At 41.6% G+C, this 14,979-nt stretch overlaps 2 protein-coding genes across 6 annotated transcripts; both read right to left on the bottom strand.

Annotated features, from left to right (window-relative positions):
• Nucleotides 1-89: 89 nt before the first annotated feature.
• Nucleotides 90-4,840, bottom strand: LOC120831293 (uncharacterized). 4 transcript variants are annotated; one of them, XR_013451986.1, is made up of 9 exons: nucleotides 4,710-4,840; nucleotides 2,335-2,357; nucleotides 2,197-2,253; nucleotides 1,874-2,113; nucleotides 1,398-1,430; nucleotides 1,228-1,329; nucleotides 893-959; nucleotides 743-806; nucleotides 90-665 (listed from the first exon to the last, which is right to left on the bottom strand). XR_013451986.1 is itself a non-coding variant. In XM_078086756.1 (9 exons), the coding sequence occupies exons 2-8, from the start codon at nucleotides 2,339-2,341 to the stop codon at nucleotides 785-787; spliced, it is 528 nt and encodes a 175-aa protein (XP_077942882.1). In that variant the 5' UTR covers nucleotides 2,342-2,357; nucleotides 3,542-3,733; the 3' UTR covers nucleotides 90-665; nucleotides 743-784. The 4 variants fall into 4 exon arrangements, 3 of the variants coding, with proteins under 3 accessions (XP_077942882.1, XP_077942883.1, XP_077942884.1); XM_078086756.1 differs by lacking the exon at nucleotides 4,710-4,840 and adding an exon at nucleotides 3,542-3,733; XM_078086757.1 differs by lacking the exon at nucleotides 4,710-4,840 and adding an exon at nucleotides 3,542-3,733 and having other exon boundaries at nucleotides 893-956.
• Nucleotides 4,841-6,622: 1,782 nt separating this feature from the next.
• Nucleotides 6,623-13,707, bottom strand: unc45b (unc-45 myosin chaperone B). 2 transcript variants are annotated; one of them, XM_040196634.2, is made up of 20 exons: nucleotides 13,520-13,707; nucleotides 12,671-12,832; nucleotides 12,521-12,557; nucleotides 12,256-12,431; nucleotides 12,008-12,097; nucleotides 11,744-11,911; nucleotides 11,470-11,635; nucleotides 11,162-11,332; nucleotides 10,850-11,021; nucleotides 10,431-10,731; nucleotides 10,171-10,265; nucleotides 9,778-9,919; nucleotides 9,553-9,693; nucleotides 9,322-9,449; nucleotides 8,974-9,040; nucleotides 8,472-8,585; nucleotides 7,984-8,099; nucleotides 7,747-7,864; nucleotides 7,483-7,638; nucleotides 6,623-7,157 (listed from the first exon to the last, which is right to left on the bottom strand). In XM_040196634.2, the coding sequence occupies exons 2-20, from the start codon at nucleotides 12,830-12,832 to the stop codon at nucleotides 6,885-6,887; spliced, it is 2,793 nt and encodes a 930-aa protein (XP_040052568.1). In that variant the 5' UTR covers nucleotides 13,520-13,707; the 3' UTR covers nucleotides 6,623-6,884. The 2 variants fall into 2 exon arrangements, with proteins under 2 accessions (XP_040052568.1, XP_040052567.1); XM_040196633.2 differs by having other exon boundaries at nucleotides 13,248-13,687.
• Nucleotides 13,708-14,979: the final 1,272 nt, after the last annotated feature.

Here is a 14,979-nt window from a genome sequence, read left to right as displayed (position 1 = left end):
GCCCCCTGCAGGCCTGAACGGGAGTCTTATGTGTTTTGTAAATCTCTTTATCTCTCCAAAATGTATCAGAAGTTTAAAAAAACAACAACTTTTAATTTGCATCTGAGTTTATTGTACATAATATAATAGTAATGATAATATACAGGAAGTGGGGGAGGCTTGCACTAAAAGGAACACTTCTAAAACAGATGTCATGTTGATTTCAAAAATAGGAAAAACTACCGCATAAACATTCTTCACCAGGGTCTGTCCAAAATGTCATTACTTCATCATGTTATTCTACTGGACGTGTTTGCAAAATTATCTGTATAAGTTTATTGATGCGACTCGTGGCCTTAAATAAGGATAAAGATTAAATAAACATTTTTCACAGTGACCTTTTGATTGCAAAAACCCTATGACTTCATCCTGCAGTCCAGAAACTCTCTTAAGGTGTTCCTGAGATATTGTGTTTGTAATAATGGGGCTGATTTCACGTTGACCTTTAACCACAAAAACCTAATCAGTTCATGGATGTTTGTGCTACATTTTTTTAAAAAACAACCCCATGAGATATCTTGAGAAAAAAATGAGAAAAATACAGCAAAGATGATGAAGCTGCAGTTGTTTAAACTCCACTCTCCTGGTGGGAAGTAGAACCGCCATCTTCCAATCCAGCAGTATCACTAAAGGATGTAGAAAGAGTATCTTTAAATCTTTACATATTGTTGTTTTTATTTGCTTCATTTTAATAGGTACTAACCTATCACTGATTCCTTCGGGACCTTCCATCTGTCTCAGCGGTTCAGTCACGGTCGGCAGCGTTACTATTAAACATGAGGACTTGTTGGTAATGTGAACAACAGGTAAACATATGAATAAAGGAACATTGTGAATAACAATAAAACACTACCTTGCTGAATCCTGCTGTGAGCGTCTATAAAAGACTCTTCCTGCTATTCCTACGATCAGCAGACCTGCTGAACCAAGAGATGCATATTTAAGATACTGAACTGCAACACCATACAATTTTGATCTCACCTTATTGTTGGGATTTGAAAGACAAACATTTAAACCATGTGCAGAGGACTGAAGAGCAAAAGTTGGTTGGATTAGTAGCAAAAAGACAACCAATAACTTATCATGGCAGGCAGAGGTGAAATGAATGGCGAGAGAAAGATTGACAGCTGCATGCAAAGCAAAAGAAACTTGACCTAAGCGTCATCATAAGTAGATTTCAGGACTTACAAATTACAACTCCAACAATGAATCCATAACGCCCCCTTGTGGGGACTTGTGATGTAGCGTTGACTAGAGGAAAGGCAGTGGTCAGCGATGGACGATGAAATCCTGTTGAGGTCAATAAAATCCGTTGGCAACATGATAAAGCGGTAAAGTGTATCTGCACAAGAACTCACCACGGTGAAGAGAAGCACAGATGCTTCTGTTGTCTAGTAGAGGAAACAAGAGAAATGTCACTTTATGTATACAAGACAGAATTGCATCAGTCGGACAACAGAAAATATATTAAATTATGTGAAATTCTAAATGATCGTCAATATATATCAGACAGATACATTTCAATAGGAATAAATTAAATCCCAGAATCTAATCAAGGTTGTTTTGTGTTGCATCTTGTGAAAAATGCACCAAAAGTAAGCAAAAGGTGTCCACAGAGACATTAAACGACCACTATTTGGTTGTAAAAGTTTACCAATGTGGAGTAAAAGAACGTCCCTCCAATGCAAAATTATTAACAAATAACACGCCGAGCTGCAGTGATGAAGCAACAACAAAGCGGACAGCAGCAGAAAATGTCTAACTTTGCACGTAGGGGGAATGACTGAGAGACGACCATAATATATGTCATCCTTTGGAAAGCACATGTAAGCACCTGTACATTTCCCCGACTCAATAAGACCGTCTTTCCCTTCAAAATCACAGCCAGCATCAGAATCGGTGGAGGCGAATGCGAAGCCCTTGTGCTGGCAGACAGTATTGGGGGGTGGAGGCCCGGTACAGTTCGGGATGGGACCATCACTGAGGAGCGACTCGTCGTTGCAAAACACGTGGGTCACATTAGAGCCACATCCTGGAATACTGCAGAAAAAGAGCTGTGCAGATTTGTTTCCGCCTGTAAAATACAGTATCTGTTAAATATCTCATAAACTTGTTTTTTGTTTTTATCATGAGTGGTGCAAACAACAGAAGACATGCCTTGACTTGCTGTTACTGGAAAGCCCTGAGCAGCAAACAGCAGCATCACGGTGAACCCTGTCAGGACAAACGTACAAAGTGAGCTAACGGGTCCCTAAAAGTTCAATACTAAATAGTTTTATATTGTCAAAAACGTACCATTCATGTTCGGATAGCAATTCCTGTTGGAGAAAAGATTTCCTCGTCAGAAACACAATCATACAGTATTTCAAATGATTCTATATGCTGACGCCTCCGCGTCCGTACCACACTGCCGTAAACAAAAGTCTAGTGGACCATCAGCCAAAAACATCCACGTCACACGACGAATCAATTTGCATCCCTTTTCATTCACAAAAGTAGGAAACGCAGTAAAGCAGTGCGGCTCCACACAAAGCGCAGGATGCTGGTGTGCTGCAACCAGCTTCTCAATGGTTGTTGTCTCACACGTGACCGCAGGTTGCTGCGTGTGCTGGATGCGGTTGTGAAAAAAGAACCAGGCACCGACGGCGTTTCTCTAAGTGTCTGCCCACAGAGCCAATTTCAGAGAGTTTAATTTACTCTGTAGATCGTCCCATGTGCTCACTGGGCAATCTTGTCAGTGTTAAATAAACACTCAACAAAGTGTTAACAAGTTAACTCGGAATACGTTTTAGAAATAGATCTGCCCAGTGTTAAATACATTACATGTCATTTAGCTGAGGCGTTTATCCATTTTAACCCGGGGAGCAATTAGGGGTAAGGTGTCTTGCTCAGGGACACCTCAACATAGGACATGTAGGAGCCGGGATTTGAACCGCCGACCTTGCGGATCCCGGCTCTCCCTCACTGTTACATGCGCCACAGTACGTAGAGTTAAACCAAACACCAAGAAGTGTGACACTGGACAGTTACATTTCAAACCGATCACAGAGTTGATTTAATTCTACCGAGTGTCGCAAATGAATCTGATCTTGACACTGAATAATCCTCTGTAAGAGTTGAATCAACTTGTTGTACCGGAAAATGAAGAATTTTGCCGTGTAGCCTACATGTTGACTGTGTGTCACTGCCTGCGGAGTTTTAAAATCAATGGAATGGAATGACTCTCAACAAGTACAACCAAAAATAAAATCCAAATGCACCAACAACTACAGCCGTCAAAATATCCCTACACAACTTCTAGCACACAACCGTGACGAAGGGCAGGACCATTGCATCGGAATTTAATAGTTTCATCGTTGCCCGAATGACGCTCATCTTCCCCGCAGCATGTTTATGGAAGCTGCTCGTAAACAGGTTATGCACTTGTATGCGCACATGTATTGTACTTATGTAGAGATAACACAGATCGGGACCGGGTAGACTTATCTTTAAATAGACGTACCTGAACACGCTGAGATCCAACAACGCCACTTGTTATTCTGACGTCGGGCTTAGTCCACTCATCCACACCGGTGTTACGTGCCTACTGGTTTTTGAACCTACTGGTTTGTCTACGCGTGCGTGTTTGTTTCCCCCCTACAGCGGCAGATGTTGTCTGCCTCAGTCACCTGATTCGTCACACCTTCGCAAACATATTGCTGAAAATGTTCAAAAGTCATCACATATCCATTGCAGCGATTACGATCGTATAAGTGAGCACTACGTCACTGCCACGTATGAAGAAATACATTGAAGAAAATAAATTTATTAAAAGATCGCCGCAACCTGGATTCGATCCCCCGCGAGCAAAATGACAAAACGTTACAAGACGAACGCGCTACGCCGTTTGGTTTAGAGGGAACCAAGACAACTGGTTTTGGTGGCGTATCGTTCAACACTCCCAAACATGTGTATCGATACTTTTTCGCGAGGCTGCAGCTTTCCACCACCGACTCATTTGGACAAAAGGGGGGATTCTGTTCGGACGGTCATTGTGCATCACAGCCACTTAAGAACGTCATTTAAGAAAATATAGATTAAAATATATTTTAATGAAAGATCGCCACAACCTGGATTCGAACCGTGTCGAACAAAATGACAAAGTCTCGGGACGTCTGCTCTAAGCGGTGGGCCACTCGAGCTTGATAGTCAAGGTTGAAAGTTTCCTTATTGTTTTGTTAAATTGTATACAGTTGTAAACCTCTTGGTTCAAGGTGAACCAAGACAACTGGTTTTTGATGGCGTGTTGTGGAACACTTCCAAACATGTGTGTTGGTGCTTTTTCGCGATGCTTCATACAGTTATTTACACATTACTGCATCGTTCTTCTCCTTTTCCCTCAGTTGCAATTCCAACTGTTCCAATTGATTCTCTATGAAGGTGCATACAAACGGAGAAATACCACATGCATAACAAAGGCAAGTCAGTGACCGTTGCTTTCTCTGGTCACTCAGTCTACTGCATTTATCCAAAGTTGGCCTGTGAATTTTCAGGAGACACAGGATATGCAACTTGAGAAAATACTACAGGTGACCCAGACACGTCTGTCTACAACACACTCGTTGTGAAATAGGCCTAAAAACCCTTTTGGCATGACTCTGTCTGCCTTGAAAATAATTTTGATCTCTCACCGCGTGTTCGTCGTTTCTTTTCTTGAACTGGAATGGATCGGCAATCTGGGTCTCGTCGGGACGGCAGTTTCTCACCCTCAGGGAGGAATCACCGTCAGTCAGAGTCCAGATCACGCGTCCATCCCATCCTCGTCGCCAAGATTGTGGTGGAAATTTGTTGATTCAGCCCGTGTGAGCAATCAAAAGTATCAGAGACTCGCTTATGATTAAGTATTTTACTAACTAGGATATAGGAAAAATCATACGAATACAGATATCATCAACACAAGCCGTAAGTACAGACAGAAGTCAAATGACTACAATTCAGCTGAAAAAGGGCAGACGTTCTCGCTCCCAAGAGGAGCTAGAAGATCTGTTTCTGGGGGAGAACAGGAGCTTTTATCCATCTCTGAAGGTTCGAGGAAGTGGGGAAAGGAAGGAAGACCCCCCCCCCCCCCCCCCGCCGCTCCCCTCCTCCATGAGGGAGATTAGTGGTGAACAGATGTCGCTTGGGAACATCCGCGACTCTCTCTTAATGGTCCTAGTCAATCATATTTGGCAGACTTGGTCAGGTCACGAGTTTCCCAAGGAAGGTCATGAGTTCTTGAGACACTCACAATATGCACCTGTACAAATTCTCCCCTGACAAAACCATCTTGAGCAAGTTTCACATTGAATCTACATGGGGATAAATACATTAAATGTATTAAGAAAATGGCAACTTTATGAAACCTGTAATGCATAAAGGTTGACAATACTTGATTACTTTAATGTGTAATGTTTAATATTTAATATATTTTAATACTTAATGTTATTCCTTGAATCTCAATCCAGATTATTAACAGATTGTTCACAACAAAACAGAGGGAATTACTTGTGTTGCAACTTGACCATGATACATCTAAGATACAGGCACAATTGGAGAATCCAGCGAGGTGGAGCAAGCAAGCTAAACATATTTGTCTGTGAAAGCAGCGGCGTTAAAGCCCTATGAGCTGGTTCCTGAAGCCTACCGGCAGTGTTTTAGGACCTTGGAGGAGGGTGAGGGTCAGAGTCATCTGGACTTTGCGCGTGATCTCACTATCCAGTTCACTCGATGGTGCGCTGCCTTGGGTGCGGAGTTTGAGCAGTTAGGCCATCTCATGGTCCTGGAGCCGTTTAAAAATGCAGTTCCGTCGTGTGTCGCTGTATACATCAGTGAGCAGAAGGTGACAACCGATGCTGCAGCCGCGGCACTGATTGTCTTCTTGGAAGAACACTGCTCGTGCTCGCCCTTGCCATGCCATTAAAAATGGCGCCTCACGAGACGTGCAGGAAAAGCAGATATTTTGAGCAGATATCTTGTTTTACGAACATTACTGGGTATATTCTATATTTCAAAAACACAAATACTTAATTATTGACTATTTGTAAAATGTTTCCATCCATCCATCTGCAAGCCGCTTATCCTGCACACAGGGTCGCGGGGGGGCTGGAGTCCATCCCAGCCAACTTTGGGCGTGAGACGGGGTAAACCTTGGATTGGTCGCCAGCCTATCCCAGGGCTACACAGAGACATACAACCATTCACACTCACACACACCTACGGGCAATTTAGAGTCCCCAGTCAACCTGATCCCCAGAGCACGTCTTTGGACTGTGGGAGGAAGCCGGAGAACCCGTAGAGAACCCACGCAGACACGGGGAGAACATGCAGACTCCACACAGAAAGGCCACTGGGTGGAGTCAACCCCAGGATCTTCTTGCTGTGAGGCAACAGTGCTAACCACCACGCCACCCTGTAAAATGTATTTTTAATATTATTTTTAAATTATTAAATTATTATTTTTTGTTTGTTTTGTGGCTCAAGTTGGGGCCAGGCCTCTATGAGCCTGCCGCCACTGCTGATTATATAGTGAGAGTTCATCTTTAGTGTATTGGAGCAGGTTGGAGAATACTTTCATATTGTTTTTTATTTTTAATATCATCTTGCGTGTCTTTATTACAGTGCAGCCAAAGATAGAGGTGTGCACACCAAGGTGTGGTCTTTTGCTGTGCACACACAGGTCAGATGTGAACTCATGCAACAGGATTGAGCCTACACGCTCTACCAGGTGAGCTACCAGGGACTCATATTTTTGATTCGGGAAAAACATTTAGGAAAAAAGGAAATAAAGAAGATTGTCCATGGTTGTTGTTTGTATTGTTGCCGACATTTTAAGGAGGGCTGGAGAATGGTTTGATGAGACCAAGATCCATAGCTTTGATCAGGCATTCACGTGCGGCATCGATGGCACCCTGCCTCTTGGGATTGTCCTCCGCCTTGCCAATCACTGAGAGGATTTCCAGCAGCTCACTCTCCATCAACTTCTTAGCCAGCTCACTGTTGTCTGAGTTGAGCATGTTGTAGACAATCACAAGGCCACGATGCTGTATAGAACTGTTGGTATGGAGACACAACCTCTGCAGGATCTCCAGCCATTGGGTGGTCTGTTGGGAGAGTTCCGTCAGTGACACTGGTCAAATGTGTGAATGATGAATCAAAACTGCCAGAAGTTGATTTTCAAAATGATGTTTTAACACTTGTAACTTCAAACAAAATGTACTTTGAAAAGCAAACTTATCTTACAGTAACATAGACCTGACTTGAAATGAGCTACAAATATCCAGCTACATTGTGAGAACCCACAAAGTGCTTTTGGAATCTGACACACAGAGTTTGTGTTGACCGGGTTTTGCTTTCAAAACAGACCCTGATGGAACGCAATCATGCACGTTGTACGGTAAAAGCACTACTGAACGCTGTTGTACATACCACCAGGGTCATTTTGAGGCAGAGCTTCTTCTGAGCACCGGTGAGCATGGCAAGAGCTCCAGCTGCAGCTATCTGAAGTTTTTCGTCATCCTCGCCACAGAGCAGTACCATCAGCTTTAGCTTATCATTGCCGTCTTCCAGGTAACGGTCTTGGACCTGGCACACACAGAGTTCACTTTCAACGCTTGCACACCTCTTGGACACATGTTTCTTACATTTACTATGCATCGTCCATTATTAGATGAGGTTGGTAGCCGTTCTCACCTCTTTACATGAAACAAGGTTGCACATGCATTCAGTGGCAGCCTGTCTGATCTGCTCGTGGTCTTCAAACATGTAGTTCTCAATCTCTGGCAGAGCTTTCTCTTTTACAATCTTTACTCTGAAAAAACGATGACGGGGAGAACTCATAGTTAGGCAAAATCTGTAAGTTGCAGTGCAAGTCCCATATAGGAAATGAGCTACGAGGCATCACAGTTATCATAAGCTGAAAAATGTTACCTTAGTTTGTCACTGAAACCAGCAAAGTTAGTGAGGCCTTTGAGAGCTTCATAGTTCTCAGTTCCATCTTTGTCTGTTTGCAGGAGGCTAATTAAAGGACGTACCACCTCGTACACCTGTCAATCAACAAAGACACAATTATAAGTTGCTGAGGTAGTAAGAGGTAAACACCACCTCAACGTATACATACTTATATCCGCATATACTGTACATACTTAATTCAATAACATACCGATTCCGAAAGGGAGTAACAAAACACAGTCATCGGTAATGATCCAGTAATAATATAAACAAACTATAAAAAACAACATACAATGCTTATCGTCTCCCACCATATAGACAGACCAAGAAACAGGCAAAGGGAAGGAATGTCAAAATAAGTGTGGAGTCAAGGGAAGATTCTGTAGAATGTTCTTAGTAAATGTTCCCATACCACCATGTAAACAGGTTAGTTGTAGAAACAAACAAAACAACTTTGCATGTCTTACCCTCTCACCAGGGAAAGCGATCTCTGGGTTTGAGATAGCTGCAATCTTGGCAAGGGCGTGGCTGGCCTTCGTCTTGCCCGCCTCTGTCCCCTCCAGGGCAAGTGGTATCAAAGCCTGAGGCCGGAGCCAAAAGAAAACAATCGTGTGACATGTCGAACAACCAGCTTATCCAGCTACTTACTTTACAGTGGAACATTCCACTGTTCATGATGACATCTTAATTCCATACTGATCTTTATAGTTAATGTAAATGCTTGCCCAAGTCATGTTACCAAGCCTGCTGGAAGCACAGGAGAACCAGAACTGTCAGACCTCACTACAGTAAAATTACTGAATTTTGGGTGTTTGGAAACTCCACCTCTTCCATCCATCAAAATCAACACAAAATCCTTCTATTAACTCTGAAATGTATTCAGTTTGCTGGTGTTTTGTTTGTGAAAATATGTGATCATAACTTTGAGGAGTGTTTACTTGTATATTGCTTTCCAAACCTTCTACTCACCTTCCCCCCACCTTGGGCTACAATAGTACCACGATCTTTAGCATCCATCGACAACGCCAAGAAAACTCTATATAAATAGAAAAAATTGAAAATAGGCATAACATTGATATTTCTCGACAGTGTTGCCAGAAGAAAAACACGATATGGAATGAATACATTTGTGTTGTAACTTGTATTTCTTGATCTTATCATGGAGCATCAAGGAAAAAACTCACTTCAGACGAAAGGTATTTGTTGACGTCTGCAAAGCCAAGCTTTCATGATATGATACGTGATGTGCTCTGATGAGTCACATCATTTACAACTTGAGTTAGGTTTCGTGACGCATGAACATATTTCTCCTCTCACCTTGACAGCATTTCTTTGGTCTGGTTCGTCAGGATGGAGCTGTCCGCTTTGACCATAACAGCTAGAGCTGAAATGACTCCAGCCTTCAGCAGCCTTTTGACTCTCTTATCAATAAAGTCCTTCTTATCCTGAGAAAAGTTGGTACACAAAGTGGTTATGTGCATATGAGTAAGGTAACCTGGTCAGCCTATATACATTCATAGATTGTGAGATCTCCTGTCCGGTTTTTACCTTGGGGTGTTGCTCAGGTACATGTTGCTTTGAAAACTTTGCAAGTTGAACCAGCTCAGGTAGGAATTCCTTCTTTTCGTAGCAGTTGCTGCAGTTGACCAAGGTGCAAGCTACTGAATACATGATTGTCTTGTCCGTAGACTAAAACAAAGAGACAGGAGAGAGATTATTTCATATGTAGTACCAGATACACTCTGTGTGTCTTCCCGTCTGTTTTTTTCAAACCTTGGCCAGCTCAAACATGGCTTTCAGGGCAGTCTCATCTTCAACAAAGTCATCTTTCACATCAGCATCGTTAGTCAGATAAGCAAGACCCTCGATAGCCCACTTCCTTGTTTTTGTGTCAATCTTGGGATTACAGAGCCACCTGGAGGAGTAAAAGACAAATGTCATATGGTATGATTGAAATATAAATTGACCCTCTGATGCTTTATACAAGTTGTCAGGAATTATTTACATTTTGAATTAAAATTAGATAATAACTAATTCAGTGATTAGCATGTATTTAAAATACATATTTTTTGCTAAAATGTTTTACACCTACTAACATTTGTTTCTGTCATTGTGGATTTTAACCAGCGGGATGTATTCGCTTCAACAGTCTGTGTGAGAACTCACTTTCTGCATTGCTTGGCCAGCTTCTCTGTGGAGCCCTCAGCGAACTGCCGCAAACCATAATCATCACCTCCAGCTGAGCCCAGTTTACAGAGACCCTGGAGAACACATGGACATGAGTATGCACATCGATACCTACACAAGATTTAGAAGTTGTGTAATTCACTGTCTTAAAATGTTCATATTTCTAACTGTGGTGTTTGTTCGTAGGCTGTGACCAAAAATCCTAAAGTTCCATTCCATTCTTTCCCCGGCACACTCACCACCAACGAACGTATTTTAATCTTCTCATTAGTGGTCTTCTTGTAGATGTCCTTTAGGAGTGAAACACCGTTGGTGATGATAAATGAGGCGCGGCTCATCTTGGAGGAGGAATGGATCAGCGCCTCTATAGCAACCATCTGGTCCACCTCCCGCTCGGAGCCACACAGGGCTACCATCATCTCCATTATGCCCTGCCGTCCAACCAGGGCGTTGCCAACGTCAAAGGGACCCTGAAGAAGCCCCGAGATGGTGTTGACAGCATGAATGGTTTTGTCCATGTCGTTGGGGTCGATTTTGGATCTGTGGAAAAGGAACGGTGGGCAAAGGAGGAAAGAAGCATAACATAAGTAATGTTGGCTTGTCCTAAATTTAGAAACTGGAGAGTAGAAATGAATGAATGTGTATTTTGTGGATGTACTTGATATATTCATCACAAATGTCCCTGAAGTTGTCTCTCTCTGGGTCACACGAGAGGTCGTCGTAGAGCTTGTTCAGTAGCACACTGGCAATCAGCTGTGTGTTCTCTGTCAAGGGGAGCTGGTCCGGCAGTTCGGGAACCTGGCCACACACTTTGAGGATCTTCTTCAGACCTTGAGGACAAACACATATAAATATATATGTGTATATAAATTTGATATAAATGTGATCTGACAAATACGCTTTGTCGGAGATGCAGAAATGGACTTTTGCTAAAACCAAATGAATGACCCGGTGGATCTGTCCTGCTTACCGTGGTCGATAGTGAAGAGGGTCTTGGAGTTATCTTTGTCTTTTTTGTTGTTGCGCGGAACATTTTTGCTCAGAAGGTTCAGTGCCTGGTCTCTGCCATTGCCGGACACCTTCTTACTTCCAACCATCTCCAACAGAGAGAGGAGAATGGTTTTCAGGTCTTTGGCTGCATCTGCGGATGATATAAGAAAGTATGTCTTAGTAAGTACAATGCAAAAAAAGAAAAGAAAGAAAATAGGTTTTTAATATGCCTCTGTGTTAAAATCTACCTTTTGTTGCAAAAACCGCATCTGTTTTATTCTGTCTCACCTAAAACCAAAGCCTCTTCTTTTCCATATTCCCTTTTATCTCCACCAGTGAGGGAGTCGTTGATGCACTGGAAGAGATTGCAGGTTGCAAGTGCAATCTCCTCATTGTCCACAGCCATGATGCTGCACATCTTATCAACGCCGACCATGTGAATAATGGCCATGGCCTGTGAAAATTGTGAAAAAAATCGATGCAAACATTTTTGTCCAATTGCATTGATAGAAGTTTTACTTTTGAAGTTTGATCGTGTTTCATTTTCTCTGAGTATGCTCACCCGAGCTTTGTGTCCTGTGCACATCCCTGACAGGGTGCGAACAGCAGCCAGAATCATCTCTGGTTTGCCTGTCTCTATCATGTTGAGCAGCAGAGGCACTCCATTATTCTGGAATATTCTCTCTGCTCCGGCATCCTCTCTCGACAGCACAATCAGATTGTTGGCAGCCTAAACATGAAATAACATGTAGCAGAAGTGAAACCACACAACTGCAATCCTGCAAAAAAATGCTACCACAATATCGCAACAGAAAAAATTACCCACTTTTTCCCTCTTGTCCTTTTCCATTTCGTCATCAAGGAGGATGTCAAACATGTTTTGTACCCTCGAATCTGTGGAGAATGTAGTCTTAAGCTGTGGAGAATCAAAATAAAACATTTAATTCTTTCAGGATGCAGACATGTCCAAATCCTACACGAATTTTGAATTTTATTTAATTTTGTATCATCATTTTGCATCATCTGCAGACAAACTTCTGTGTGTTGGTGTATTGTTTATTTTTAAACAATGACCTTCTGCTGGATTTCTGCTCCCAGTCTGCGAAGTGTCTCCAGGAAGGTTTTATTCTTGGGTTCAATGGTGGCACATCTCTGCACATCTTTGAAAGCCATGTCCAGTTTTCCTAGTTTCTCAAGAGCTTGGCAACGTCGGTATAAGGCTTTAATGTCTGCTGCATCGACATCAATTGCTACACAGGAGGAAAAGGGATTACAACACAGATACTTTATTTTGTCATTGCAGATATTATTTGATTTTATTTTGTAATTATTACTCTACCTTTGGATGCATCAGATGCTGCATTGGCATAGTTTTCCTAAAGAAAAACAGAAACATGCAATAAAAGATTACATTTGACAAACCCTTAACAAATATGGTCTAATTGGTTTAGTCTTGTTTTTGTGCTATATCCTTTACAAAACTGCTTACCTTTTTTAGGTAGCAGGCAGATCGGTTCCTGTAGATGACAGCAAGCACTTTGTTGTCCTTGCAGGTCTTTATGACTTTACTGTAGCACTCAATAGCTTTGTCAGTATCTCCTGACTGGAAGTATTTGTTTCCCTCATCCTTTAACTTCATCAAGTCTTCCATCTGGTAGAAATAGGGTATACGAGTCATAAAATAAAGAAATCCAGAGATCCATCGAACTATTGGTTTTCATGTGCACTTAATTTCTCATCACAACAATGTTAGTGTTATAAGTCAAGCAAATGTAAATGCCGTTTTTTAACGGTAATAAAGCTTCATACCAAAATCCTTCATCGCATGCATACAAATATTTCAAAAAGCAAGCTGAAAAACAAATCTGAAGATCCGTTTTGAACTTTTTTTTAGTTTAATGATGAAAAGGTATACGACTCGAAAAGAAAGTTGTCCATAGCGTATAAATATGATGTGCACTGTAGGTTTAGACCTACAGGACTGATCCTAATCTCACATTCATCCAAGAAACCATACATGTGCAAGCTAATAACTACTTTAGCATTAGAAATATTTATTTTCTTACCATTGTTTGTAATCAGTGTCTTGCTTAGCCGCGTGTCTTTTACCAAATGGCCATGCACATGTTATCTCTGACTTTAAATGGCCTCCCACCAGGCCTTATATGGGCATGATATTGTACCCCAGCCTTACAACAAATGCCACTTTCCCAATGGACACATACCACCTCTTATCATCTAGGCACATTCTATTCCCCTTCTTATCTTAAGTAGTCTCTGCGTACCCGAATCTAACTCAAATTAAAAAAATAACGCATCTGTCAAAGTTGCACTTTACCTTCAGGATTGTGCGTTGTCTCTCTTGCTCTGTGTAGACGGTCCGGACCTCTCGTCCCTAATAGTTGCAACAAACTTTTTCTGTCTCATGTAGCATCCCCCCACCAAAACCATTTTTATATTTATAGTGCATCACAATGAGGTGGGACCAGGCTGAGGTAGACCATCCATCGCACAAAGGGGTTTACTGCAAGCACCTTAAAAACCCCAGTATGCAACTTATTACCGGTGGTCATTATAGACTGTGATTAGTATTTCCAAAAAAATTCCAACAGTGTCTTTGACTTATCCAAGGCTTTATGAATAAAACGTATTTTATATTTTAGGACATCTGTCAGAGTGACTACCTCAAAGATGGTCTGCTCCTGATAATGTCTATTTAGGGCACAGACAGCTGAGAACTGACCAGCACAAAGTGAGGGGGGTTTAAGGCGTGTGTGGAGACAGGGGGCTGGGGGGTGGACAGCTGCAGATTCTGGACCAGAGGAACCTAGAAGCTTCTAGAAAAAGAATGTCGAGCCCACTGTTGTTTGTGTGTAAAATAGTAAACAATACACACAAAAAACGCTGATATGTGGTAAAATGGGGATCTGCTCAGGTCGTTTGTCTGTCCATTGCTCGCATAAGGACATTATGCAAAGCATGCATAATTACATAATAGTTACATTTGAACAAGAATTTATAAGAATATAACCCTTGTAAATTAGGGAAGGGTGTAATCTCAGTGGATTAGGTTTCCTTTGTACACCTTGTGTCATTTCGCACTTTCTGAGAGTCACACTTGTGTACATTTTCATTGGGAAAAGTCAAGTCTATTGGGCAAAGATAGCCGTTTTAAAAATGGGCTTTTTCTATTCATGAACAAAAAATCAAAGAAATTAATATTGATGTTCCGCCAATAATTTGTTTGTTTGTTGTGCCAGTTAATCTGCTGGTTATGTGTCACCACATGTTATGTTCCACTGATTGACACAAGAAAACTTTTGTAAACTGAGGACATTATTTAGCGTATTTAAACCGAAAAATATGCCACTTTAGAGAACAAAGCAGTTGAAACTGATAAGCATCATTGTAGAGAATTCAATGGCTGTTTTCTAGGAGGGAAGGAATTTTGTTTTGCGTGATCGGCAGATTTGGACTACGTGAGCCCTGAGGCCACCAGGTGGCACAATTCATCCACCGTGAGGGCAACGAACGCACACAGTGGATGAGTGTGTTTATTAATTTGCCACAGTGGTGAAAAAAAACGATTCAATGTCTTTACTTTAGCAAAAGCTGCAATGCCAAAATGAAAACACATCCTTAAAAATAATTAAATGACGTTTTTGTAGGATCCTTTGTATTGGTATTTGTATTGTATTGTAATATATGTAATAAGTATAGTTCTTCATATGTATGTATGTTAATCGGCAAAGTACAGTTTTAGACTTAGTATTATACCTATTTTACCTAAAGTGTACA

Source organism: Gasterosteus aculeatus, chromosome 13, assembly GCF_964276395.1.
Source record: "Gasterosteus aculeatus chromosome 13, fGasAcu3.hap1.1, whole genome shotgun sequence".
NCBI lineage: Eukaryota > Metazoa > Chordata > Actinopteri > Perciformes > Gasterosteidae > Gasterosteus > Gasterosteus aculeatus.
This window is presented reverse-complemented; position numbering and strand designations above follow the sequence as displayed.